This window comes from Sinohyriopsis cumingii, unplaced genomic scaffold (genome assembly GCF_028554795.1).
Source record: "Sinohyriopsis cumingii isolate HCF-2022 unplaced genomic scaffold, ASM2855479v2 utg002017l, whole genome shotgun sequence".
Classification (NCBI taxonomy): Eukaryota; Metazoa; Mollusca; class Bivalvia; order Unionida; family Unionidae; genus Sinohyriopsis; species Sinohyriopsis cumingii.
The window spans coordinates 2228860-2255938 of record NW_028316105.1 but is presented as its reverse complement, the minus strand read 5'-3'; the positions used below and the strand labels follow the sequence as shown (position 1 = coordinate 2255938).

General features: G+C 35.3%; 1 protein-coding gene across 1 annotated transcript in view; it reads right to left on the bottom strand.

Annotated features, from left to right (window-relative positions):
- The window catches only part of LOC149771250 (uncharacterized), an 89708-nt gene that overhangs the window by 37655 nt on the left and 24974 nt on the right, over nucleotides 1-27079 (bottom strand). The window contains exons 3-5 of the mRNA XM_089948691.1: nucleotides 13956-14276; nucleotides 8851-9497; nucleotides 6772-6879 (exon numbers count right to left, since the gene is read on the bottom strand). Of these exons, the coding sequence (XP_089804817.1) occupies nucleotides 6772-6879; nucleotides 8851-9463 (721 nt within the window). The 5' untranslated portion in view covers nucleotides 9464-9497; nucleotides 13956-14276. The remainder of the gene's footprint in view (nucleotides 1-6771; nucleotides 6880-8850; nucleotides 9498-13955; nucleotides 14277-27079) is intronic.

Sequence of the window (27079 nt, the reverse complement as noted above, 5' to 3'; positions counted from 1 at the left end):
ATAGGCAAGATACTTTACAGTGTGACTGGTGGATGATACACGACAAAAATGTTAGAGCTGATGGATCTTTGCAAACTTCAAAACATGTCAGATCAGAAAAAGGACAAATCAGCACCATTTTACAAACTTTAAAAGAAGAATATGAGAGTAATGAAATACAGCATTCAGGATTGAGCACAAAAATGCTCATTGGAAAATATTCAATTAAATTCATGATCATGCAATTCTGTAATTAAGACGCCTTGCCCCATATTTTTGTTTTGGAGGATGCTACATATTAATGTCTAAATAACGTCCTTGAGTAGCGTGTTCCCAAGTTCACTGATGGGATATCAATTTTAATACATGAATATGTGAAAGAATTACATATAAGTAAAACTGACAAGGTTTGGTGTCTCATTATTCCTGGCATTATAATGGATATTTATCCACTTCATGTATACCCAACATGCTTGTGAGAGGGGACTGCAACTTTTGCTGGTGAAACTCTTATTTTCACCAAAATTCTAGTGAAACCTCTCTCTCTCTCTCACACACACACACACACACACACACACACACACACATGCATGCATAGACACACAACCTACTGTATAAACTATAAAGTGGAACCCTTTAACATATTGTAAGGACCCTAGAAAATTCAAATGTGGGGATCCTTGGGACTCCATATAAAATCGATTTAACAGAAGCCCTGTCAGGATACTGAACTGTTGCAAAGATTTTGGTTTCATTTCATAAACTGAAGCTGAACTTAAATATTTGCAAGCCTGCAGTGGGATGTTTATATTTTCATTGAGACCAATTCTCTCAGCTAAAATTTCATGTCATCCTTTATTACATCACTTTTTTGTACATTCTATAGCAGTCAGCCAGGTTACAAGTAGACTCAGAGATTGCATCTTGAGGTTACTGTTCAATGACCAGTGCACTTGTAACTTTTAACATTGATTTTGCTGTGAATCTGACCCTTGTGATTGTGCATTTGTTTTATGATGCCAATGTTTTCACAAAGGTATTGAATGACACAAATTATATATGTTTAAAGATACATTCAATCTTGACTGCAAGTCTAAACATTTAAAATTTAGTAACGCTCATTCCTGTAAGTCAATTTTTTTTAACAATTTGGACTGAAGAATTGTGTTATAGATTAGGCAGCATTTGCCTTTACAACTGTACGTGTCTGCATATGTGGTCTCAAGATGCCTTTGAATATAGTGATGGTTTCTTCTGTATACAACCATGGAAACTTCTTCAGTTATGCTTTTGAGATGGTAATATAATTTTTGCAATGCTTCTAAGTGATCTGTTATCAGTTTAGGGTATCAGGGTTGTAAATAACCAATAATGGAAACCGTTTGTTTGGTTTCATGATTTTATATACAATTACAATTTAACATGTTAGTTAATATATTTCCAATGTATTCAGCATTTCCTTCTTTCTCGCTGATACTGAATTTGGTCTTGTTTATATTATAATAATGTGATTAATGAAAATGTAAAATGAATGATTTTATAGAGAACTAATCATTATCGTTTAATAAAAAATACTTGCAATGTAGTCATGTAATGCTTTTAGAACCGAAAAGCAATGTTTATGTATGTTTCTCTCCAAAGAAATAAGAATTTTTACTTCCTTCTTAACAAATGACATTTAAAAAGAATGAACCTAAGGAAATATGGAAATGAAACTCTTCTGAAACAACTTTAAAATAAATGGTTTTCACTATCCTAGAACAAAATTCATCTTTTAACTCAATGTGAAATGAGTCAAAATGGATATGGAACCAAAGACCTTCAATATCAGATTAGATCTGGTAGGTTCTCTTGGGTAAATAAATGAAAAGATGCTAATAAGATTATGATATGCTCATTTTTCTTCGCCGTAAACTTTACATTGTCAGAATCATGCAGTATTTTACAATATTAAATGCGCGTGCAATTCGTATTGAATTCACGTGAATAAAGGAACTACATTCTATTGTAAACAAACAATGGATGCAGACACCAGCACTTTTATTTACTGAAGTATCATCAATTTTCTTGGGGGACCAATTTTCGTAGTTTTCATTGTTCACCCAAACCATGAATTTAAATCTCCAATGAAAATGAGCCACATAGGATAATGAGCCCAACATATTTCCTTACAGTGTTCCATTCCCAGAGATTAATGCAGCTACTAGTATCTGATAAATAATAATGATAATAATAATAATAATGAGGACTTTGTATAGTGCCTAATCTTTAGAAGCTCTAAGCACTTTACAACATTAGACAACACCTGTAAGATAAAATACATACAATGATATGATTACAAAAGCAAACACAATGACATTAGAAAACACTAAAAAAACATGCTGAGAATATTTAAGGTAGGAAACATTATTGGGTCTTTAAGTTTGTTCTTGCAGTTGAAATAAGTGAGTTTTGAGAGCCCTCTTGAATGTGATCAATGTGTCTTTGTGTCTAAGTTCAGTGGCAATTCATTTCAATCAAGGTCAATACTGTAATCTGGTAATTAGATATTAGCTTTAACACGTGATTGTTTTACTTTTTACTTTAACCTTTTGAAGCAAAAAGTATAAATCATTTTATATTGTTTCAAGGCACACGTTTGATGAGGGTATCTGATTGCTGTAATTTTACACTCACTGTCTTAAATCGATATGTGAGGTAAGTAAGGATAGAGAGAAAATACAGTAAAAGCGTAAGGTATTCAAACAATAGTAATACTGGAAATGAAAGAAAAGATAATACAAAATAACAATATATGAAAATTAAATTTAATACTTATTCAAATCGATACTTTATTTGAGTACAACTGTTGTTGAAACATTTAAATCCTTCTGAAAGTACATTCCATATTATAAATGCATTTTAATCCAAAAGAACACCAATTCTGTAAAATACTAAAAGTATTTCTTCAAACACTATTATTAATGAGAACTACAAATCCCAAAAAGGTAAAATGCAATTGTTGATGGACAGACAATAAATATAGACAGGAGGCCATTTCTGAAGGTCACCTAGCCTTATGGCCTGGTGAGCTAAATGTAATTAGAAAAGCTTAAAGATCATGCACAAGTATTGCCAATAATGGATTGAATCTTTTCTTACAAGAGTTGAATGCTGTGAAATTTTCTCCGCAAACAAAATCACATCTCCATTTCTGCCAAAGAAACTTGACCAGATAACACCTGACATTCCTTTACCGTATATGTAACATTTAATTACCATAATTAAATTAAAACAAGGAATAAAACAAAATATACCATGCAGTATATGTGCCCCCAAAGAACTAATTCAGAATAAATATTTTATTCTGCAAACAGTGGTACATGCATTAAGACAAACCTAAGGAAATATTAAATCACTCAATATGCAAAGATCTTGCTCTTTATAAAGCAGTTCTGCAATTTACATGATATTTACTCCGGGCTGTACTGAAATCAGTTGAGAACTACAAATACCAAAAAGGTAAAATGCAATTGTTGATGGACAGACAATAAATATAGACAGGAGGCCATTTCTGAAGGTCACCTAGCCTTATGGCCTGGTGAGCTAAATGTAATTAGAAAAGCTTAAAGATCATGCACAAGTATTGCCAATAATGGATTGAATCTTTTCTTACAAGAGTTGAATGCTGTGAAATTTTCTCCGCAAACAAAATCACATCTCCATTTCTGCCAAAGAAACTTGACCAGATAACACCTGACATTCCTTTACCGTATATGTAACATTTAATTACCATAATTAAATTAAAACAAGGAATAAAACAAAATATACCATGCAGTATATGTGCCCCCAAAGAACTAATTCAGAATAAATATTTTATTCTGCAAACAGTGGTACATGCATTAAGACAAACCTAAGGAAATATTAAATCACTCAATATGCAAGGATCTTGCTCTTTATAAAGCAGTTCTGCAATTTACATGATATTTACTCCGGGCTGTACTGAAATCAGTTGAGAACTACAAATACCAAAAAGGTAAAATGCAATTGTTGATGGACAGACAATAAATATAGACAGGAGGCCATTTCTGAAGGTCACCTAGCCTTATGGCCTGGTGAGCTAAATGTAATTAGAAAAGCTTAAAGATCATGCACAAGTATTGCCAATAATGGATTGAATCTTTTCTTACAAGAGTTGAATGCTGTGAAATTTTCTCCGCAAACAAAATCACATCTCCATTTCTGCCAAAGAAACTTGACCAGATAACACCTGACATTCCTTTACCATATATGTAACATTTAATTACCATAATTAAATTAAAACACGGAATAAAACAAAATATACCATGCAGTATATGTGCCCCCAAAGAACTAATTCAGAATAAATATTTTATTCTGCAAACAGTGGTACATGCATTAAGACAAACCTAAGGAAATAAGGTTGAGCACAAAACGTGGGAAAAATAGTTGCCACATGCACAGTAACTTGTGACTGCAGATTTGAACTGTTAAAATGAAGACCATGGCATCGTAAGTAACAACAAAATAGGCATCGTTTATTTGGCAATCAATTGCTGATGCTTACATACACACACTGTCGAACATGGTTTCTTTGAAGTATGTCCTAAGGATAAGAATTACTGTTTAATAGTCACAATGGTTTTATTGTTTGTGTACTTAAATCAAAACTTTAGCTATTTTGCAATTTAGCCAGAGCTGACCAGAATATGCAAAACGGGCTTGTCCTGGGGGGAATAATAAGGCGTATCACAGGGAGAAAAAGCATGTTCCATGTGCGCTCACACATTGGGCAAGGGGGTTGGGTCAATAGTCTGCCCCACCCCCCCCAGTTTCTAATGTCAGCCAGTTAATGTGAAACCTTGACCTCTTTTCTTTTAATCGCTGATATTTAAACTGCCAAAGGGATAGTTTTATATCAGTTCCAATCATTACCGATTAACGTTTATACATACTACCTGTACCATGCATACACTCAAAGTTTTTTTTTTAATTTCTAATTTTTTTAGGATTACTGAAAATTGTGTTTTCTCGAAACATGACAGGTTTAGAATCTTATTTTTAGCAAAACTTCCATTTTATTCAAATCAGATCTAAATTTCACCTAGGGCAGTGGTGATTTGATTTAGATTTGATTTAGATTGTGCCATGTTAAGGCATGTATGTCAACATCTTGAAAATACGTTTACTCATTTCACCTATTTTCGTAACTCACACGTTTAACACTTTTCCCAGGATTTAAAATGTCCTAAGGTATGTCTGGAACAGTGCCAACTTTTAGTATAGGCCTAGCATTTGTGTATCTTTGAGCTGCCATTTTTTCATGATTCCTCTCATAACATTACTTTGAGAAATGTAACGACCACAGAGTGCTGTATGATGTTGCTTTGAAGTCGACTTGTTTGTAATAATGTATCCATTCTTTCATTATGCCTTATCTTTCGGAAAAGAAAAAAATGTTGTCTACAGGCTTTTCTTAATGTTCTATTACACTCGTAAGCAACGCAAAATGGCATTGTCTTTTACTATGGCAACTCCCACTTGGGCTGCTGTAGTTGCTACTATGACGTCACATCCTAAAAGTAACCGAATAGGCGCGGAAATTTTGCATACTAGGTCACGAAAATTCAGCTCCTAGAAGATAGGCCAATATTTAAATATTGGCACTACGGTCGCAGATGATATTTCAGAATAATGTTTTCTGCCATAGTGCTTTTATTATTATTCTAGGGGCCCCGAGTGGCCAAGTGGTCTAAAGCGCTCTCCGTTATGGATCACTGCCATCTCACCTCTGTCTGCGTGGGTTCGAGGGTATGTGAGAAAGCTTTCCAGTAGCTTCTCGTGGGTAGGTGGTTCTTTCCGGGGGTTTTCCCGGGTTCTTCCTCCACCATTAATAATGGCTGCCATGTATAGCCTATCGTGCTGAAAAACGGCGTTAAACCCTACAACAACAACAACAACAACATTATTATTCTATATTTCCATAGGTTTCTGGTCTCCTTTAATGTGAAGTAAATTTCCTGCAGTATCTTTCATTATGACCCTAAAGGTTTCAGAATGAATGTGATGTATTAAATATAACAGATACATACACACAAACACTAGTTATTTTTCTCATGCGAGAAACCTATTAAATGATCAATAATTGAATTCAAATATGCTTATGACTACTAGATTTGAATATGATCTTATTCTGTTTAATTCTGTCAAAAGATGTATGTATTCAATAAAAACTAAATACTATAGTTGTGGGGGTTTTTTTTGTTTGCTCATGTGAGCAAGATGTTACTCACATGAGCAAGATCTTGCTGATAAGCATGCCATTTTCACATGAACAGACTTGCTTATGTGGGCAAGAAAGTTTTCATGTTAACAGTTCCTGCATATGTGATTTTCTTATTAAACTCTTTTTGCTCAGGTGAATTCTACCTAATTTGCATCTTAAAATGCACATGAGATTAACCTAAGTTAGATGTCACATGAGAATCTCGTGTAGAAGGGTCTACAGTTTTGGTGTGGGGGCCAGAATGTGAAGATTCTCAAATGAAAACCTTAGAGGGTCAACTATGTAAGCCTGGTACCATGTTATCAGCCTGAATCTAGTGCAGGACATCCCAAGACAGATTTTGGAAGAGATATCATTGATGAAAGAACATGGTACTTCCAACTGGATAGATATTTCAAGAAATGTTTTTCAACAACGAATAAAATCATTTGAGAAGACATATAATCGTGATCAAGAGCAAATATTTCATTTCTTACTAAAATGGTGAGTACCTTATGTACATATCTTACCTTTTGCAACACTTTCTCCTTTTTGCTTTACATCACCAAGTTCCTGCTTTAAGCCATCAACTTGCTGCATTACACTGCCAACCTGTTGCTTTACATTTTTCACATCATCTGAGAAAAATAATAGTATTGTCTATAGACATTCTACATAATATGAATTAGAATCTTTAATTATAAGACACAAAGCTTTTGAAAGATGAATTTTGGAAAGTATATATATGGCTTGAGTATCACAATTAACAGCATATAGGCAAACTCGATAAACTGATGGAAGGATTGGAATCCGAATCAAAACTACACTTGTCTATCAATCCGTCTACCCATACATATATTCATCTAAATCAGACCTGCGCACACCATCTAAATGCTTTTCGGAATTTTTGGAGAAATTTTAAGTAGTTCATGTCAGTTTTCAGTATTCTTGACAAGTGCACACTACTGGTATTGCACCAAATTACCAACACATCCTTATTCCATCTTGTAACCAACTGTCAATGCAAGGAATGATTCATAGTGCAGTTGGTCCAATGTTTCCTACGCGAAAAGAACAATGTAATTGTCAATGTGAGGAATGATTCATACTGCAGTTGGTCGAATGTTTCCTACGCAAAAAGAACAATGTAATTGGAATTGATTTTCTAGCCATGTCGATTTCTTTCTGCTTATCTTATTTTATGTGGCAAGACAAGTCATTTTCAACACCACTCCCAACGGAAATACTTTGTCACAAAGTCTGCGGGAGGCATAAGTATCACCCTTTCTGCTAGCAGAAATGAACTACCAGGTCTTGCTGTATCGAGACATCAAATAAAGATGATTCTTCTTCTTCCACTCTATTCCTCATAGATGTTATCTTAAATTCATTTTCCAAACCTCACTCAGACATGCTGTTTACACTACACATGGAGCACAAAGATGCCCTATACATGTGCCTAGTCACAGCATTTTACACACAACCCTCATATTTAATATAGAGCTAACTAACCCTGGCTGTTTTTGCTTTATCATTTGTACTTCTTTTACTTTAGTTTCGCACTTGCTAAATAACTATTTTTCGTATTATCATCTTATACAAAATTGGATTTGGCACCTGAAAGTCATATTTCACTCTTTGCTTTTTTTCCCCATACAAAATATGCGGAGGGTGCACAGGTCTGCCTAAATGTACATACAAGTGTTTGCTGTTCACTATTTCTCTGTAGCTATGTCTCACAATCTTCAATTCCTAATATTTTGAGGTAATAGTATTCTTGATATATTTTCTAATATTGATATAGCATGATTAGTTTCCTTACATATCGTTTCACAAACGTAAACTAACGTCTTTGGAATACCTTAAGGTGTGATTGGCTAACGAGTAGAACAATACTGTAATAAATCTTTAAACCCATCACATTGACAAGTGTAAACAAGCACACAAGGAAATATTATTTTCTCTAAAATTCTACCTTTAAAATGAGGTAAAAAAGAAATAGGAAAGTAATATACTGGTAGACTTGTTCAAATATATATTGTATGCAATGTCGAAGTTGCATATACAAAAATTACATACTCCAATCTTACTGGCTTTGATGGTTTCAACAAGAAAAATATTAATAAAATATAAAATGGAAAAGAAAGCAGAATCAATGGCTTCAAATGGCAAATCTATTTTTGTTTTCTTCCAGGTTTTGTTTGGCTGTCACTTCTACATTTTCCTTAAATACAACTAAATAGTTATCATGTTTAAAACACCCAGTTTGGTTCTAAATACTGGCATAAAATGAGTCAAGTTCAGTAAATGATGCATAAATAAATGAAAAGTTTGCATTTTGCAGGTGAAGCTTAAAATTCAATTTTCAAAACCTCACCATAATTATATTTGTGGATTAATCATTTTTTTATTAACCATGTATACAAAAATTAAACAGTGGCCCAAAATCATGCTGAAAATTTCAGCAAGAAGACCACAATGATTTCATATATGAACTTTTAAAAGGCAAATATATCTCAAGAAGACAATTTAGATTTCCACCTTGTAGAATGTATTCATATCCTGCTCCGTGAATAACTTGAATTATGGATTAAAGCATGCTCTAATACCTGATAAAACAGCAATTTCCTTCATTTTGTCAATGTACGTATCCTGAAGGGGTTTGTCCATAGTGCATGTAAGAATGGTATCAATATCCCTTATGAAATCACATTTCATGGATTTGGAACTAAAGTATGCATCAAACCTGCTGACAATGTTCTTAATATCACTGCAAAGGTTGTTGAAATCTGCAGTGTTTATGTTAGCCTGTGTTACATGGCCATAAAGAGTATTCCTGAACTCTCTTACTCTCTCTATGTCATCGCCCAATGCTTTTCCACCTGGGGGTGGGGTTTTTCCCCACTGTGTGCTTGGAGCTGGGACCTGGCTACAAAGGTTCCTTATTAATGTGTAAAGTGAGCTGACATCAAACTTTTCGGCAATGGGAATCTCGGGGGAGGAAGGAGATATGCCACACAACCATTTATTTATCTTTGCATCAAGTTTTCCCAATTTCTTTTGATTTGCCTGAACTCTGTTCGGTAGATCAGCTGTAGGAATTTCATGTATTAGCACCTGCCAGAGAATGTCTCTTAACACATCAACCACTATTCTGCAAATGCGTGCAAAGTGTGTTGTCTCCTGGCTGGATGTGTAAGAGCCACCACTGGAACTTGCCATGGTTATTTTGCTGATATGGTCCTACCTGTCATATCTGCAGAAAAAAAATATCATGTATGATTTAAAACCACCATACATATTCATATATATATATATATATATATATATATATATATATATATATATATCCAATGAATCATTAATTTATACAATGCATGAATTATTATTAATATTTACAGAGAGATCCTGCCTAGACAAACAGATAAGGCCACAAAAATTATGTTTCCCATTGTACTGATTTTAAAATTAGGGCATTTTTTGAAACTATATATATATATATATATATATATATATATATATATATATATATATATATATATATATATATATAAGGTACTAAGTGCTTCAAGTACTGGGCTAAACCAACTCAATTAGAGATACAAATCAATTTCGGAAATTTTAATTTTTTTTAAATGTTTGTAAAAAAGAAAATCATGATAGACACATTATATATATTATAATGATTAGTATGAATAATGAACTGGTACATAGATGCACAAATCAATTTTGGAGATTTTAAGTGCTAGGATCAGCAATGAAAAACTGGGACAGTCGACCAACCAGAAACATACATTTTTGTTGTGTGCCTAATCTGACATAGCAGTGGTCTCTTAATACAGGTTCTACTGTAATACAATATAGAACCTATTCAAGAGTAGCAATAAAAGGACTGTTAAAATGGGGCTCAGCACCATTTTAGTTTAGGACCAACAAAACACTTCTTCTTGATTGGCTTTCCAATTTTTGAGATGGCTGCCATGCTGGCCATATTTGGATATCAGAAGCACACCATTTAAGACAAAGATAAGAAGATACGAATTCTTTATTTCAGACTACATAGTCCACACATCTAAATTAAAATATAGATATAAAGTAAAAACATTGTAAACATAAAAAAACATAATATCACACATACAAGTATACAGATACATCATATGCTACACAATTATCTGCACCCTAGCGTCTAAAAAGCATGCAAACACTGGGCTGCCATGTTCTACATAACAGCTGACAGCTTCCTTAAAGGCATAAAGGCATAAATCTGTTGAATGCTGCTCTTAAAAACCAAACTGATTATTGGAGATTGTGACTTTGCAGCATGATGCATTCAAATATTTTTGATATAATAGCAGACCTGCCAACTCTTACGATTTTGCCCTAAGTCTTACGAAATTTACCCATAAAATACGGACTTACAAGCAAAAACTACAGACAAAATGATCACTGCCGAAAACTCCAGAAAATTTGTTCTTCCATGTTTGATTTGGATTTCATATTATTAGAAGCAGTGAAATTGGTCAGTGAACCAGATTAACTTTACAGCAACACATTGGATGCTTTAAACTGCACACATTTGTTCATGCGAAGCGTCTACATGATAAAACTGTTCATCATAGAATTTTTTTTTAAATGGCATCCAGCAAGCGATGCATGTTTAAGACTAAAAAGGAAATAAGCCTCCTGAAAAAATGTTAATAATTAACACAGAAAAATAAAAAGGAATATTCAGATTCTTGTGAATGAAAGCTGGAAGGGACACAATTATGTTTATTTGGACAACACGAGCCAATTTCGAGTATGACTCATGGCAGGAAATATGATTGCCATCGTCATATGAAATGAAAAAAAGAATTTCCAAGAATTACATCAAGCCACTGAGCTCCATAGGGTTTGGGACTACAAATTGTGCATCTGTACTACTGGTAAATAAAGTATATGTATACTTTACAAAATTTTCAGTTGAACATAATGTTTATCATCACTGCATGTTCCGAACACCAAATTTTTAATTATGTTTTCCAGCTTTAGAGTAACAGTTTATGGTATTTTGCTACACATTACTGAAAACGTAAAACTTACAGAAAAAAATCAACTGCCTTACTGAGATGGACCCGTCAGGGTTGGCATGTCTGTAATAGTTGTGAGAGCTATAGGTCTGTAGTTATATTTGTCCACCAGATTACCAATTTTGCTTTTTAGTAGCAGTATAATTGTAACTTTTGTGAAATCATCTGGTATAAAGTTATGCACAAAAATACAACTAAATAAAATCATCAACAGTACATGAAGCCTAGTATATGAAAATTTAAAATGTTCCCCAAATAAAAATATATGATCCTGGATATTTACCACCTTTTTGTCTTATTATTGCACTTTGGATCTCATATAATGTGATTACCTCAATACAAGCAGAAGTGGTATTCAATGTTGAGAGCACATGCTTCTTATTTGATTCATTTTGAAAACTATTGAGTAAGTCTTCAAAATGAATTTTTCCACATGTTGCATATATTATTCTGAGCATGGTTCCCATCAATGCAAATTGGTACTTTATTGGAAGCTGACATAGCATTTTGTTTAATTGCTTCCAGAATTCACATTGGTCGACATTTTCATATTTTTGTGCTAGTGAGTCTGCTGTATGTTTTACTTAAATTGTGCTCTTGTTTGGCACATTTGGTTAATAAGATGGCCATGACGAGGTTTACCGTTATCACACCACATAAGGTAAGCAAGAATCAAATCTCAAAGAGTAACTAAACAGAATTTTCAATATATCTACTGTGGTGGCCTTACTGGACATCAGATTGGCACAATTTTCAATTAGGACCAACTAGGTATTACAACCAGTCTTTCACTCAGAAAAGCCCATGCTGATATGTCCATTAAGTCAGGAGTAAACCTAAGATTTTCAAGATGACCACCATGGCAGACATATTAGACATCAGATATGCACCATTTTCACATATAACCAACTGGACTTCATAAAAAAACTTCTGGTGAAAAATCCATGGCAATATGTCAAACCGGAGATCATAATAACTATTTAGTGAAAACAACATGCTGATATGTCTATCCGTATGGAGGAGTAGTAATAACAAGATTTTCAAGATAGCTGCTGATGTGGCCATATTGTATGCCCAAGCGGCAGTATTTTCTTATGGGTCCAAAAATTAAGTTTTAAGTAATATATGGCGGTGAACTGAGTTTCCAACTTAATTATGAAATGTCTGCAATATGTACTGCAATCTTCAAATGGATCTAGAATGACTGGAATGACTGACAAAGAATGATCTTTTTTTTTAAATTGCACTTAAAGAGTAAAAGTCTGTAAACTCATCTTAGAATTAAGTTAAATATTAATCAGATCCTTATAAGGATGAAGCTGTATGCTGAATAATCACGAGTTATAAATACACTTTAAGGTAGCCTAATTCTACAGAAAAACCGGCATTGTCATTTAAACATGCATATGATGGAATATACTCTGGCAATTCATTTTATGTTGCTGTAATGGATAATGACTGTTAAAATAAACCACATATGATTTATTAAAGAATCAGAGCAGCAAATAAAACTTCTTTATTCCCTATGTGCATGTATTCTCATTCTCTTTGTATCCATATGAAAAATAATATATATATTAATAATACAAGAAAGAATGAAATATACGCATAAATAAACAAACAATAAATATGAGAACAAAGTAAATTATTAAATGAGTGATTCATTTTAAAAGATACATCAAATTAATCAACTGAAGTAACAAAATCAACACAAAGCTGAATGAATGAAAATTATGACCATCTTAATGATAAATAAGTATGTAATACTAAAACAGATAATTTAAGTACTACTCCTATTGCCTAATCAACTGCCCAATGGTTTACTATTGCTATCAACTAATGTATTATACTGAACTATCACATGTTTAGAATAACGAATAGTTCTCTACTGCTATTGTCTAATCAACTCTTGTAGTTATACTGAATTGCAACATATTTAAAATTACCAGTAGTTTGCTCATAAATATGGACTGGAGCATATTAGAAATTCTGTCATAAAAATAAACTGTAATACCTAAGAAGTTCACTAACTTGTTCAAAACTGTTCAGTAGGGACTAACCCACTAATCATTCTGACATGTACTAAGTGCCCAGTTTACTCATCCCTATGAAATTATTTTAGAACGATTGAAGGTTTTTCTCTCATAAAGAACGAAAACTCTGCTCTGGCTTACACAACCAAAAGCATACATGGTCTGACTGTGTGTATGTGACTCTAAAGTTTTTTTATTATGTTAGGTGAAGCAGATAAAAGTAAATCTTCCAATTTGCAACTCTTTGTCCTCCAAGAAAAGAGGAGTGGTAATAAAACTGACTGGGGTAAAAATATATATATGTCATACGAGCAATGCAAATAGAAAAGAATTTCACATTTGCAAAGAAATAGCAAGAAACCCTCAATGGTAAAGACAACAGTAAACAAAAATGAATGGATATTAGAAATTATAGTCATGTTTATACCTCTACTGCGCAATGAAAATAAATTCTATATATTTTGTGGATAATGTAAGATAAATAACAACTTCAATTACACAAGCTTGTTAATCACGAATGAACATTACTGCAATGGCCTACATTTACTGATATGTACTGAATCCACTATGAAAAGTGAAGGCTGAATACATGTATTTCATAAATTTATTTACCAATAAATTCCATTACATCTTCATCCAAGTTGGTCCCATGCCACACCTTCAATAACATGTCAGTCTATCAGTGATATTGAATTGGGCCATGGCTGCATGAACTGTCATCTTGGAGAAGGTTGCTGCATATTGTCTACCATTTCTGGCACAAAAATAAATGATTGTATTAAAATGGTGTTCTGCTTTACAGTCACTAACCAAATGGCAGCAGCAAGTTGTTCTATGGGACGTATAGGACTCCACTTAGACTGGGCTCTCCAGTAGTTGTAATAACTGCTTGGGTGGTTGCTATGCCACAGCCAAAACATGAAGCCAAATATTCTGAAACAAAGCAAAATTATTATGCAAACCAGTATACTTTGTGCTCTAGATAAAACAAGCTTTGTCTATAAACCAGTATACTTTTAACTGTAGATAAATACAACTATCAACCATTAAGGTCAAATTTTAAGATACATTGATACTTTATTCACAATGATGCTAGAAATACTAATATTGAAACACAGGATACAATATGATAATGTTCAAACTTCCTTCCATTAACTATTGATGATTTATATTCCCCACTGGGATATTAAATCATCTTGCAATGTTATCAATCCGAAGCAAGTAGTTAAGTCTTCTCATTAAAAAACCCTTTCCAGTTAGAAGTAGCAATAAAAAAAAATTCAATCCGAAGCAATGGGGATGTAGAGTCAGACTAGTTATCATAGTTATTCTTCTCATTAAAACCCCATGCTGTTATATCTCTCCAGATAGGACAAGCAGCAATAAAAAGAATTTCAGAGAGCAACCATCATGGCCACATTTAATGTTAGATCAGAACTATTTTTATTTAAGACCAACTAGACTACAAAAGAATTCAGTCTATTGATGAAAATCCCAGTTGATTATATTCCAATATGGCAGAGTAAACATAAAGTATTCAACATAGCTACTGTAAAGGCCATACTGGATGTTAGATAATGACCATTTTCATTTAAGACCAAACAGACAACATCCATGACATCTAGGATTAGCATTATACAATTCATATCATGCATGATGCTATACCAACTTCAGATTGCATCATTCATTGTTTTGCCTAAAATACAAGTACTGTCCACACCAAGTCATAGATGTATTCACAGATCCAGTCAAATATATATTTTAGTCATTCCTGGTTTAAACTGAGATCATTTCCCTTTATAACTTACTTATGCCATTCCCAAGTCAAGGGTCGTATATACTGACACAGCATCATATCTTTAAATCAACAATTTTAAGCATCATTTTCATTATCAGTGACCCAGAATTAGTAAAGTTCGACTACATTTATTTCGGAAGCATTTTAGCAGTAGACCAAGATGCAACATATTTGTCAACTCTTCAGTCAAGTTCTAGTATTGATCATGGCAGTTCTCAACTTGGTATATCTTGTGTTTTCTGCATCAGGGTCAGACAGGAATCATGTCACAACAATCATCTGTGGATTCTGAATGAGATGAAGAAAGAATATTGGTCTGGTGAGACCAGGGTCAAAAGTAAACCAAGTTAGGCTGGGAGTAATGACCGGTTAGGCGAGGCCAGAGTTAAAGGTCAGCCAGGTACAGCTGAAGTTAAAAGCTGGTCAGGTGAGACCAAAGTTATAGGCTGGTCAGATGAGACCAGGGCTACAAGTAAATTTTAATAATTTATTTCCCTAAAATACAAAGTGAAAAATGAAAAAAAAAAGAACATATGGTATTGCAAATTAAATCCAAAACTAATCCAAGAATTAAAGACGCAAGTCCTAGTAATAAAAAGTCCTGAATAAAACTCAGTTCATGTCCCAAAGAGATCCAAAATTGAAGGCAATGACGTGTCTGTTATAGCCTACAAAGTACTGATGTGCCAACAGTCTCTTGTTGAATCACAGAAATATTATTCCAGGTTTAAATTCAGCATAAATTCCAGGGAATGTCTTTATCCAAGAATTTTATCAGAGAAATTGTTTGTATTTCCAGAGAAAATAATCACTTGAATTCAATATTTGAAGAAAATAAAATTCAGCCCACACTGGTCACAACATAATACAACTTAAGTGTGCTAGATGTTAAAACTCGACTGGTAAAATCCTCACATTCACAAGATAATATAGTTATCTGCTTGATCTCAGGTCACAATTAGAATTTTCTAAAAACAGCCATTACCAAAATGGAAAATAACCTTCTAGAATGATCCAGTAATAATAACAACAACAATAATAATGCTTTATTTATAGAGGGTGACTCAATAGTCAAGGACTATTCTCCCTTGAGGCCCTCTAAGGAGAGTATAATAATGCACATTATATGAAGATAGCAATAAATAGTTTATTTTAACATATTTAGTATTAAAATACTAAATTCCATTATCTATTAGAAGCACATATATGTTCATATCTCTTCTTAAATACTCTAATATTTTCAGCAGATTTTATATGTAGTGGAAGCTTGTTCAAAATAACTGTACCAGAGTATTGGAAGCTCTTTCTAAATTGTTCTGTTCTTGATTTTCGTGGTAGGTTTTCATGTGATATTGATCTCAACTGGTATTGTGTTGAAAAAGGCCTGAATAAGTCTTGGAGATACTCTAGTGCAGTTCCATGCAGACCCTTATATAAAAGAACTTCCTTGTGAAAATCTATCCTGTCATATATTGTGAACCATCTGAGTTCTGTAAACAATGCTTTTTAGGGATGATCAATAGATGCATCTAAAATTATGTGTGCTGCTCGTTTCTTACGTTTATAAATCCTGTCAAGCTCAGATTTAGCACAGTTTCCCCATACATTTGAACAATAATCCATTGTTGGAAGAATATATTCCTTGGAGGGGGAGGACAAATGCAATACAAGTTTATTTCATTTCTTAAGTCTTGGGACATATGACATAGGTGAAAAAAGTTTCACCATAAGTTCTGGAACAGGAAAAAAATTATTATTTTATTGTGTCCCAATATATATGGTAAATACAGTAACACTATTTAGAGGCTTATTTTCCCCTTTCGATTTCGACATGCATCGCTTGCTGGACACCATTCTAAATATTTTACGATCAACCGTTTGATCATGCAGACACTTTGCATGAAAAATATGAGCAATTAAAAGCATCTGAGGTACTGCTGGAAAGTTAGTTTGCTTCCCTGAATAACTCTCTCTCTCACACTAATAACATGTTGATTTTGTACGTTTGTACTGTTAGGTTGTCGTGTATCATGTGTTCTGTAAAACTTAATTGGGTACAATCCCTTTATGTCATGTACAAACAAATAAACAAATTATCTTGAGCCACACATTTAGAATGTAAAAACCTTAATTTTACCAAAGCATTAACATTCGACATAGGCTGTACATTTGCTTTGGAGCTGCATCATTAGTGGACAAACATAACTCTGAATTGCCTTAAGGTTCCTTACCTCAACCAAAGGTAGCTGAGAACAACATAACCTAAATATTCATACTGTATATTAAATAATTCTAACATATCAGAACAATGTTCATGGAATATTATACACCAATGAGGTCAGGTACCGTCAGGGCCGATTGCACTGACAAAACATGTGACAGTTTTGCTAACAAGATTTATATTCCAAAAAAATGGTCTGTAGATTTCTAATTTTATGATCATCTTTCTTTACAATAATTGCCTGCAGCAACAATCAGTCAGATAGATAGATAGATAGATAGATAGATAGATAGATAGTTGACATTGTAATGCATTCATTTTGAATATATATATATATATATATATATAGAGAGAGAGAGAGAGAGAGAGAGAGAGAGAGAGAGAGATAGAGCAAAAGATGAATGGGTGATATTGTAATGCATTCATTGTTAGCAAACTTTCAGCGAACAATTCTTAAATTGTAAAGAGGCTCTCACCTTTACAGATCACTGACATCTCACCTCTGTCCTTGTGGGGTCAAGTCTCGGCTTGACCAAATGGGTGTGAGCTTTAGCTAACCCAATATGGGTATGTAAGAAAGTTGTCCAGTAGCTTCTGGTTCTTGCCAGATTATTTCACCACCAAATATACTGACCACCATGTATGGCACATCTTGTGTTAACAAACAGTATTAACCCGCAAAACCACAAACAATTCAGTTGTAAAGCAAATGGCATGCTGACAATGTGCTTTGATTGATTTTTATGAAGATAAAGTTAAAAAGGGACTGGACCTGGATATATATTAATGGGATTTGATAAATTCCTTAAAAATATGTGTGTGTGTGTGCGTGTGTGTGTGAGGAAAATCTACGGTTTATTTTTTTACCATAAATAGATTATATTCTTCAAATTTTCAATCTTCAGGGCGATGTAAACTTCCAAACAATATGTTTACGTATGGATTATTGAGATGACACTGCTGAATAGAAATGTCCAAATGCCACTGCAACTTAAAAAATGGTACTAACAACTGCCTCGCTTGGCGTTCAGCATTAAGAGGTTATTGTTAGGACTGGTCAGCCTGGTGTCAGGATAATGTGACTGGGTGGGACATCATGCTACATGTCTGCGGCATGATATCCCAGTGCTAGACATCACTATAAACTGCCACATTGCAGACATCGTAGCGATATGACTGAAAAATTGTTAAAGCTACGTTAAAAATCAAAATCACATCACATCACATCACCCAAATGCCACTGCAATAAACCGCTGTGAATAGCCATGCTATGGTAACAGGTCTCAAGTAAATGTTATTGTGGTCCTGTAGGCAGACCTTGTAGGTAGATGTATTCAAATTCAATTAAATATTAATTGTTCTTCTTAAATTTAAGGCTAAAATATTTTAACCAAAGTCTATTCAATCTAGACTGTTGAATGCTCTTCACCTTAAATGACATCAAAAACTTCCAGATGAAAATTGTGGATTATTGTGGACTTTTACAATGGTGGCCAATTAAAATTGTGGATTATTGTGGACTTTTACAATGGTGGCCAATTACTAAAAATACAATAAAGTAATCAGACCAGTTTGTCCAGCTGGATAATGATATATGGAGGGGAAATATCGCCATAATTGTATGCATGCATTTTCTATATGCGACATTTTCTATCCCAGAACAACATACACATTCCCTGGCTGTGGGCATTACCGAACAATGGCCACAGCTGCACCTAAAGTTTTCTTTAATGCATAGTGTTAATGCTTCTCAAATTTATAAAGACAGTAGCAGAAACTGGCACAATCTGACTAAAGTTAGGAACACACAGAACATTTAGTACTGTAAAATTAAATTAGATAAGAAAGAAAAACATTGAAAGTACCCGCTTACCATGGAATAAAGGATTTATACCATAGTTTATAAACATCAGCTATTAGTATACAACTGAAAGATCTGAAATTCAACTTATAATAGTGTACTTGAAGTGAAATGATACATCAGTGACACGTAAGATGATTCACGGTACACTGCATACGATATGACACATTATTGATACATGTATAAACTTGATGGTCATTCCATCTTTAGAAGGTTTGTCAGTGGTAAGTGTTGCTCTTTTATGTGATTTCCTGGTTTTATTTCCAGTATGCAGATTACAGACATATACTTGCATCTATTTATATGCCATTCTCATCCATGACAAGACAACAAAAACACTTTCAGACAGACTACCTGTTAAATGTCAGTGATTGGTATTGAACATTGTTTGCCAGATATGAAAATTACAGTTTACTTTTAAATTGTCTGTGCTGTAAGATGGCTTGTTAACCTGCATTTTCTATATTTTCTGAATGAGTGATTGACTAGCATGCTGCCTATTTTTGTCCATCCAACTAGTTCATCAGACTCATATTTAACACCTCTCTTTAGCTCACATTCACCAATTGGTATCTCCATTAAGACTTTGCCCAGGTCCATTAAATTAATTGACTTCATAACTTTAAAAATTATTGTAATTATAACTTTAATCAGCCAATATTTGCTGAGTAAAATCGACATACGAAGATAAATCACACTGGAAATCAGCCAAGCAGCAGGGAAGTTGAACAGACCAGTGCGTCCAGCCAAAATAAAGCTTCCTACGCGAACTTTCTCCGTAGAAGCCTCAGAATTAAAAAATAAAGCCTTCTACGGGAGCTAATTTTCGTGCATTTTAGACTGAGTGCATCGGTTGGTCGCGCCGGTGTGTTAGTAAATATAGCATTCGAGACGGGAAAAATAAATGAGGGGAATATTTTTGTTGCAACGCGGGGCTGCTTTGGTCCATTTTACGTCGCATTGAAATAATATACTTGAAAATAATATGAGTCGGAAAACTAGCACAGTTGGAGAGCCTCATTCTGCCAGATTAGCGCGAGAACAATTAGCGGCAGTAAAGAAACTTATCCCGGTAAAAGAATTATTTAAGAAAAAAGTTCGTGATTACGAAGACGCGAAGTATCATCTTACCGATTTATCGTCGAGATTGTTAAGTCCAGTTACCGAAACAGTCGAGCGAGTCGCATATGGTGACAAAAAAGATGATAAGGAACTCAGGAAACGCGGAATTGTTCCCATGGTGAAAGATATTGAGGAGCATACTCGAGCGGTGCCAGATAGACTGGATCAAATTCACCAAGCACAAGTACAAGCACAAGCGCGGCAAGAACAATTGCAGCAAGCACAAGAACAAGAACGAGAGTTGCAAGAACAATTATTACAAAAAGAAGAAGAATTATTGGAAAAAGAGGAGGAAGAAGAAGAAGAGGAGGAGAAAGATCCTATCGGTAAATTAATGGAATATTTTACCCCTGGAGGTTGGACCGCGTTAGGAATTGAACTTGATAAAAAGGATGATATCAATAAAATTAGTGAATTTGCGGAAGATTCTTTCACCGATAGAGGAATAAAATATTTAACGAGGGAGGGACTAAAAAAAATTAATGGGCGAGATAAATGGTATAAAACGATATATCGGGCTAAATTTAGATTACCCAGGATAGACACCAATGAGGCGAGGTATATTCAATTTCGGATATCTGCGCGTAACAGAAAGGATCCTAGGAGGAGAAAAATAAAGTTAGATACATCTTCAGGATTTTCCCCTAAAGTAAAAGAAAAATTACCGGAAACAACATCCAAAGTTGAAAAACCTAAATTTCATATTAGTAGTTATTTTACCAAAGATGCTCTTGAAAAACTCAAAGACGAGGATAAATTAGTCGATATTGCCGCAAATTATGATAAAAGGAACGAATATTTAATAAAAAGACTTCACGAAAAAGATATCGACAAATTAAAATGGATCGATTGGGTGTATTTTGCAGCAAAGCCTCACCCTCACGAAACAGATTCTAAATATATAGAATATTTAGAAAAAGTAAAACGAAGAGAGAAAGAAAAAGAAGAAGAAGAAAGAATAAAACAAAAAGAAGAACAAGAAGAGGAAGATGTATTGTCAGCGTGGTTTAGTGAGCCATCAACACCAGAACCAAAAACAGGAAGTGGATATACCGTTTGCCCTGACAGCGTTGTCAACGATGTATCTCGCCTTGAAATATTAATCGGGGGGAAACGAGCCGGAAACAATTCTCGTGAAATAATCAACGAGGCCTCAGATATTTGTCAGCGATTATTCCGCGGTGGTGTCATCGACTCTTGCATTTACAAGGAACTCGTTGACGAACTCATCGATTAAAACAACGCAATTGAAATAACATGATTGTTCACAAACATCAGCGCAGACCCAGACAGGTCCGCATAGTTAACTCTCGATTGCCTGTATACAAATATATCCACGGCAATGGACTCGGCGACATCGTTAAAAGCCTCGTCACGCGGGTAGTCCCTAAAATAGGACCCGCGGCTAAGCAAATCGCATCAAAATCAATAGGAAAGATTGGCGAGACTGTCATCTCTGGTATTGGTAATTTGGCAACTAAAGGCTTCAATTTTGTCAAAGGTAAAATATCAAACTTAATGCGTAAAAAAAAGCAGCCTGTCAAATTACCTAGCACCAGTGAAATGCCCCCCGAGGTTAGTAAAGCTATAAACGACGCAGCAAATAAAAAAATAAATGACCTAGCACAGGAAGTTGCTAACACAAATCTAGCACAGGAAGTAGCGAACACAAGCTTCATATCGGGCAGCGGTCTTCGTTTTAGATAAAATTCTTATTAATAAATGTTCGCACAAGTGTCAAACGAAGTGTTCGACATGGACGAGCCTGTAGGTAGAGACACATCCGTGAGAGATTTCCAGTATTTCTCGTACATTGCAGTTGAACCAAACACACCCAATCGTTTGGAAATTCAAGTTCACGATACAACAATATATTTTCTCCCATCTGAGGCATATATCGAAGTTATCGGGGAAGTTATTAAAACGGATGGTACCAATTATGGAGCAGATTTTAGAGTCGGATTTGTTAACAACGGTATTATGGCATTATTCAAGAGCGCCACATATATGATTGATGGAAGAGAAATTGAGTCAATTACCAACGATGTTGATTTGGCAATGACGATAATAGGCCTAGCTAGATACCCGGATGATTTTACTAGATCAGCTGGCCCTAGTATGATGTTTGCCAAGGATAATACTAATCGTCCCGAAAGTAGGCCGTTTCTTATCAGACAACCCAACGATCGCGCCGCTCCTGCTGCTTCCGCTGCTATCGAAGATATGATCATTAAATCTTATCCTGATTATAATCTCGGATTTTTCACGCGAAAGTCTATGCTAGCACCAGATAACAGAAGATTCTCTTGTGCTATCCGGTTATCCCATATATTCGGATTTTGCAGACATTTCAGGAAAATTATCTACGGAGCAAAACACACCGTTACGTTTGTCAGAAAGGAAAATAGCAACGATGCTATCTGGCGAGAAGGTGCTGTCGATTACGATACTGGCGTGATAGGTCCCAATGATGCCGCGAATAATAACGGCATAGTAAGATTACTTAAATTTACTTTGTGGATGCCAGCGATAACTCCATCAATAATCGAGGAAGAAAAATTATTATCATTCATGAACCAAGGTGGTAAATCTGTTATGTCTTGGCTGACAACAACAACAGATTCCACAACTACCAATATTAATGGTGATTTTACCTGGCGTATTGCATCGCAGCAGGGTACCTCTGCGCCTAGGCATATCTTTATCGCTTTTTTGCGTACCAATAGATATCATCAATTATACAGTCACATGATATTTGATCACATTGGAGCAACAAACGTATCGTTGAGAATAAACGGGCAACAAGAACCATCCGAGGAAATATCGATTGATTTTGCCAACTATTCGACGGCTCGTGCGTATCATCGCTTGTTAAGTTTCATGGGACGTGATCAAAATATCGATACCGGATTGCAAATATCACAGCTGGATTTTAATAAATTTTATCCTATCTATTACTTTTCCCTGGAGCATCTTGATTTGGTAAAACAATCCGTTGTCGATATCCATTTCAAAGCCAGAATTAACACAGGTGGAATTAATCACAAAGCGATCGCGGTGATTCTCAGCGATAGAACAATGATCTTGGAAGGAATCAGCGGTAGAATGAGAATCATCGACGCTCCTGTTGAGAAAATGTAACAAAATCGAAGATTTCTAAATTTAGATTAAACGATTATTAATATGCCATACGAACACGTCAGCGTAACTCTGACCCCGGGTCAGATGAAAAAACTCCAAACAGCAACAGCAAAGCGATGCGGTGTGAAATTAACCCTGAAAAACGATCAAATTCAGGGCGGGCCTAACAAACTGTTGCTAACTAAGAATCAACGTGAACGCTTTACCAAAGCCAAATCAGCAAATTCTGGCGTTCATGTGAATCTTAGTATAGGTGCCATCAGAGACATGGTCAAAACGGGCGGAATTTTCCCTTTCCTAGCTGCTATTCCTGGATTATTATCCGGGGCTCTTCCGGCAATTGCAAAAGCGATAGGATTAGGTGCGGCCGGAGCTGTAGGCGACAAACTAGTACACAAAGTAATGGGAGGGCGATATGGTAAAAAAAAGGGAAGCGGCCTTTACCTAAGACGCCCCCCATACGGATCCGGCCTTTACCTAAGACGACCCCCATACGGATCCGGTCTGAAATTAGCCTACCAGCCTCAAATCTAGATTTACTCAGCGAAGCAAAAAATAAAAAAATAAAATTTTTCAGAGGCGTATTTATGCGAAATCAACTACCAGAAAAACCGAACCCTACCGAGACGGGAATAATAAATCTCGATTCAAGTACCGGCCCTGGAACACACTGGGTCGCCTACGCGATTAATCCTCGCGAAGTCGTTTATTTTGACTCGTATGGATTAGCTCCACCAAACGAATTTATCAATTACGTGTCAAAGTTAAATATTCCAATTTGGTACTCGACACTTCCGACGCAGACGTTAATGGATCCACCGATATGCGGCCCTGAATCAATTAATGTCCTCGACGCAATTTCAAAATCATCCGGTCCGTATCATAAGATCGTATTTAAATACGCCGTAGATAAATATCATGGTTGATATTTACGGTAGATCTCTCTACAGAAAGAAGGAAACAGAAGTAGGCGACGTCGATCTATCAAAATTCGCAACCAGGGATGATATTAACAATCTTCTATCGCTGTCAGAGGTAGATCCTGGCGAAGTTGCTGTTTTTCAGAGCCGCGAAGTTAGATTACAAACCAGCAACGTGAAAATAACTGATATAATCAAGCGAGACGAATATAACGATCGCATTAATCAATTTACTAGCCTGTCAGATTCGGTATCAAAATCCATCGCTGATATCGCCGATATTATAGCGAAGTTACCCCTGAAGGCTAATATCGCGGATGTGGAAAAAAAAGATAGCGAATTATCAGCAACGTTGCTTCTGAAGGCCGATAAAGCATTACACGATGATCTTCAGGACAGATTGACAAAGAGACTTAGCAGGCTAAATCACGACCTTAAAAAACTCGACGATACCTTAGGTAAACTTAGTAAAAAAATTGACGAGGATATAAAAACATCCGTCGATAATATCTCCACCGCCGCAAACGAACTAGCAAAGAAAAAAGTCGATCAAGCATCGCACGATGATCTTAGCGAGAGAGTAAGAAAAATCAGCGAAGATATTACTAAAATTCTCGCCGATATTACCGAAATAAATACCGTGATGGGTCAGAAAAGCGATAAAACATCACTCGACGATTTCAACAAAAAATTCAGCGAGGAAATTAGTAAAGTTGATGATGTTCTTGTTGCCGAAATTACCAAGGGTTTTAACACGATGCGTGAATCGATTAATCAAGCGGTCGATAAAACATCACGTGACCTCGATGTGATAACAAAAAAAATAAACGAGGATATTAACGCGGTACGTGAATTGGCGCGTCAAAAAGTCGATACATCGGTGTGTGACGGAAAAATTCAAGATTTTAACGCGAAACTTCTCGACGCAACTACAAAAATTAGCGATATTAACACAAAAATATCGTCAATGAATCTTGGAAGATTAGCGCGTATTTTGACACCATTCGAGGTAGAAACAGAAGATATTAGTTATTATATGCCACTTGTGGTACAAACAAAAAGAATCACATGGACGCCCGAGGGAAATCTTGATACTTTTGTCGCGCCATTTACTGGTGTATATCGAGTACATTATATTTCCAAGATAAAATTCAAGGTAACAACCAGATTTCATGAAATTCATGAATATTATCCTGGATTTTTTATTATTTCCATGGAGAAAAATGCCAGGGAAATATTTACAATAGAACCACCAGATAGAACCACGACAGAACCAACACCTTTTAATGCAATTTTCGAATATTTACATATATAGACACGCAATTGGTTAGATAACCTAACTAATAAATGACCGCATCGGACTACCGATACAATCAGGCGCGTTCATGGCAAGATTCGCTAAAAAAGCTCCTCGACGAGTATCAGGTAAAAATAAAGAAATATCAGCGCAGATTAGTTGCCATCGATGTTGCCGTGTACGCGGTAAGTGCAATAATCGCCGGTGCGGGAATAATCTTATCCGCGGTAACAACAATCGCGCCAATCGTAGCAACGATAATAATCTCATCGACAACGACAATCGCCGGTGTTCTCAATATCATCGCAAAAAAAATATCCTCATGCACAAATGAAAAATTGTCCCTGTACACGAGTAAACTATCCCAGGTCAACGAGGCGTATTCGAAATTATCATCGCTACTTTCTGAGAGTCTCAACGATGGCGTTATATCCGATCTAGAATTTTCAGCGATGATAAATATCTACTCCGAGATTGAACAAATGAATATCAATAATGTCCGAACTAACTCAAATCGTGACAAACACGACACCGCCGATAACAACGCTGATATCGGCAAGCTCAACCAGGCCAGAATTTAGTATCGATTTTCCAATACCAATTATCGTTAAGGAAATTGCGATGTCACAGTTACGCGTCTGTAATAGCTGGCCCAATGTTAGGTCGAAATCATTTGGTAGATTATCATCGAATAATTCGCTTGTTTTTGCCAATAAAAACCGTCCCGGATGGAACTCCCGATTGGATCGTCGTTGGCATACCAACACGCAGTTACGAAATTGAGCAAATCGATAAGGAACTTACTGGTAGGATATCAAATATAACCGGCGATGCTAATCCAGGAATAAAAATATTAGCACACGAACCAACGCTGTCATCGATAATCGAAGTAAAATCGCCATATGTCGTCGATATTTACCAATCATCGATTAGGACAGTTCTAGGTTGGCCCGAAATCGCACCTCTGGCAAAACCAGAAAAACCAGATTTTATTATTCCAGGTTGGCACGAAGAAGCTCCTCCAGAGCTACCGGAGCCAAAAAAATCAGATTTTACCACCGACGAAGGATGGTACGGAGATATCAGACATAAACCTATAATCCACAGCGCCATTAATCTCATGAACAACCACAAATTTAACCTGGTAATGTTCGCTTTTACTTTTAGGGACGAAAGAATTCTCTCGTGGTTGCCTCTTCCTAAAATTTCCCCCGGTGTGAAAATCTTCGACGCTACCAATATTAACAGGATAATATTTCCCATAGATGGTATCTTGGTAAGAAAAACCATTGACGAATTTATTCAAGAACATAAATTACAATTAAATTTATTGCGGGAATCCTTTCATGAATGCATCTTAAATAAATCAGGTTCAT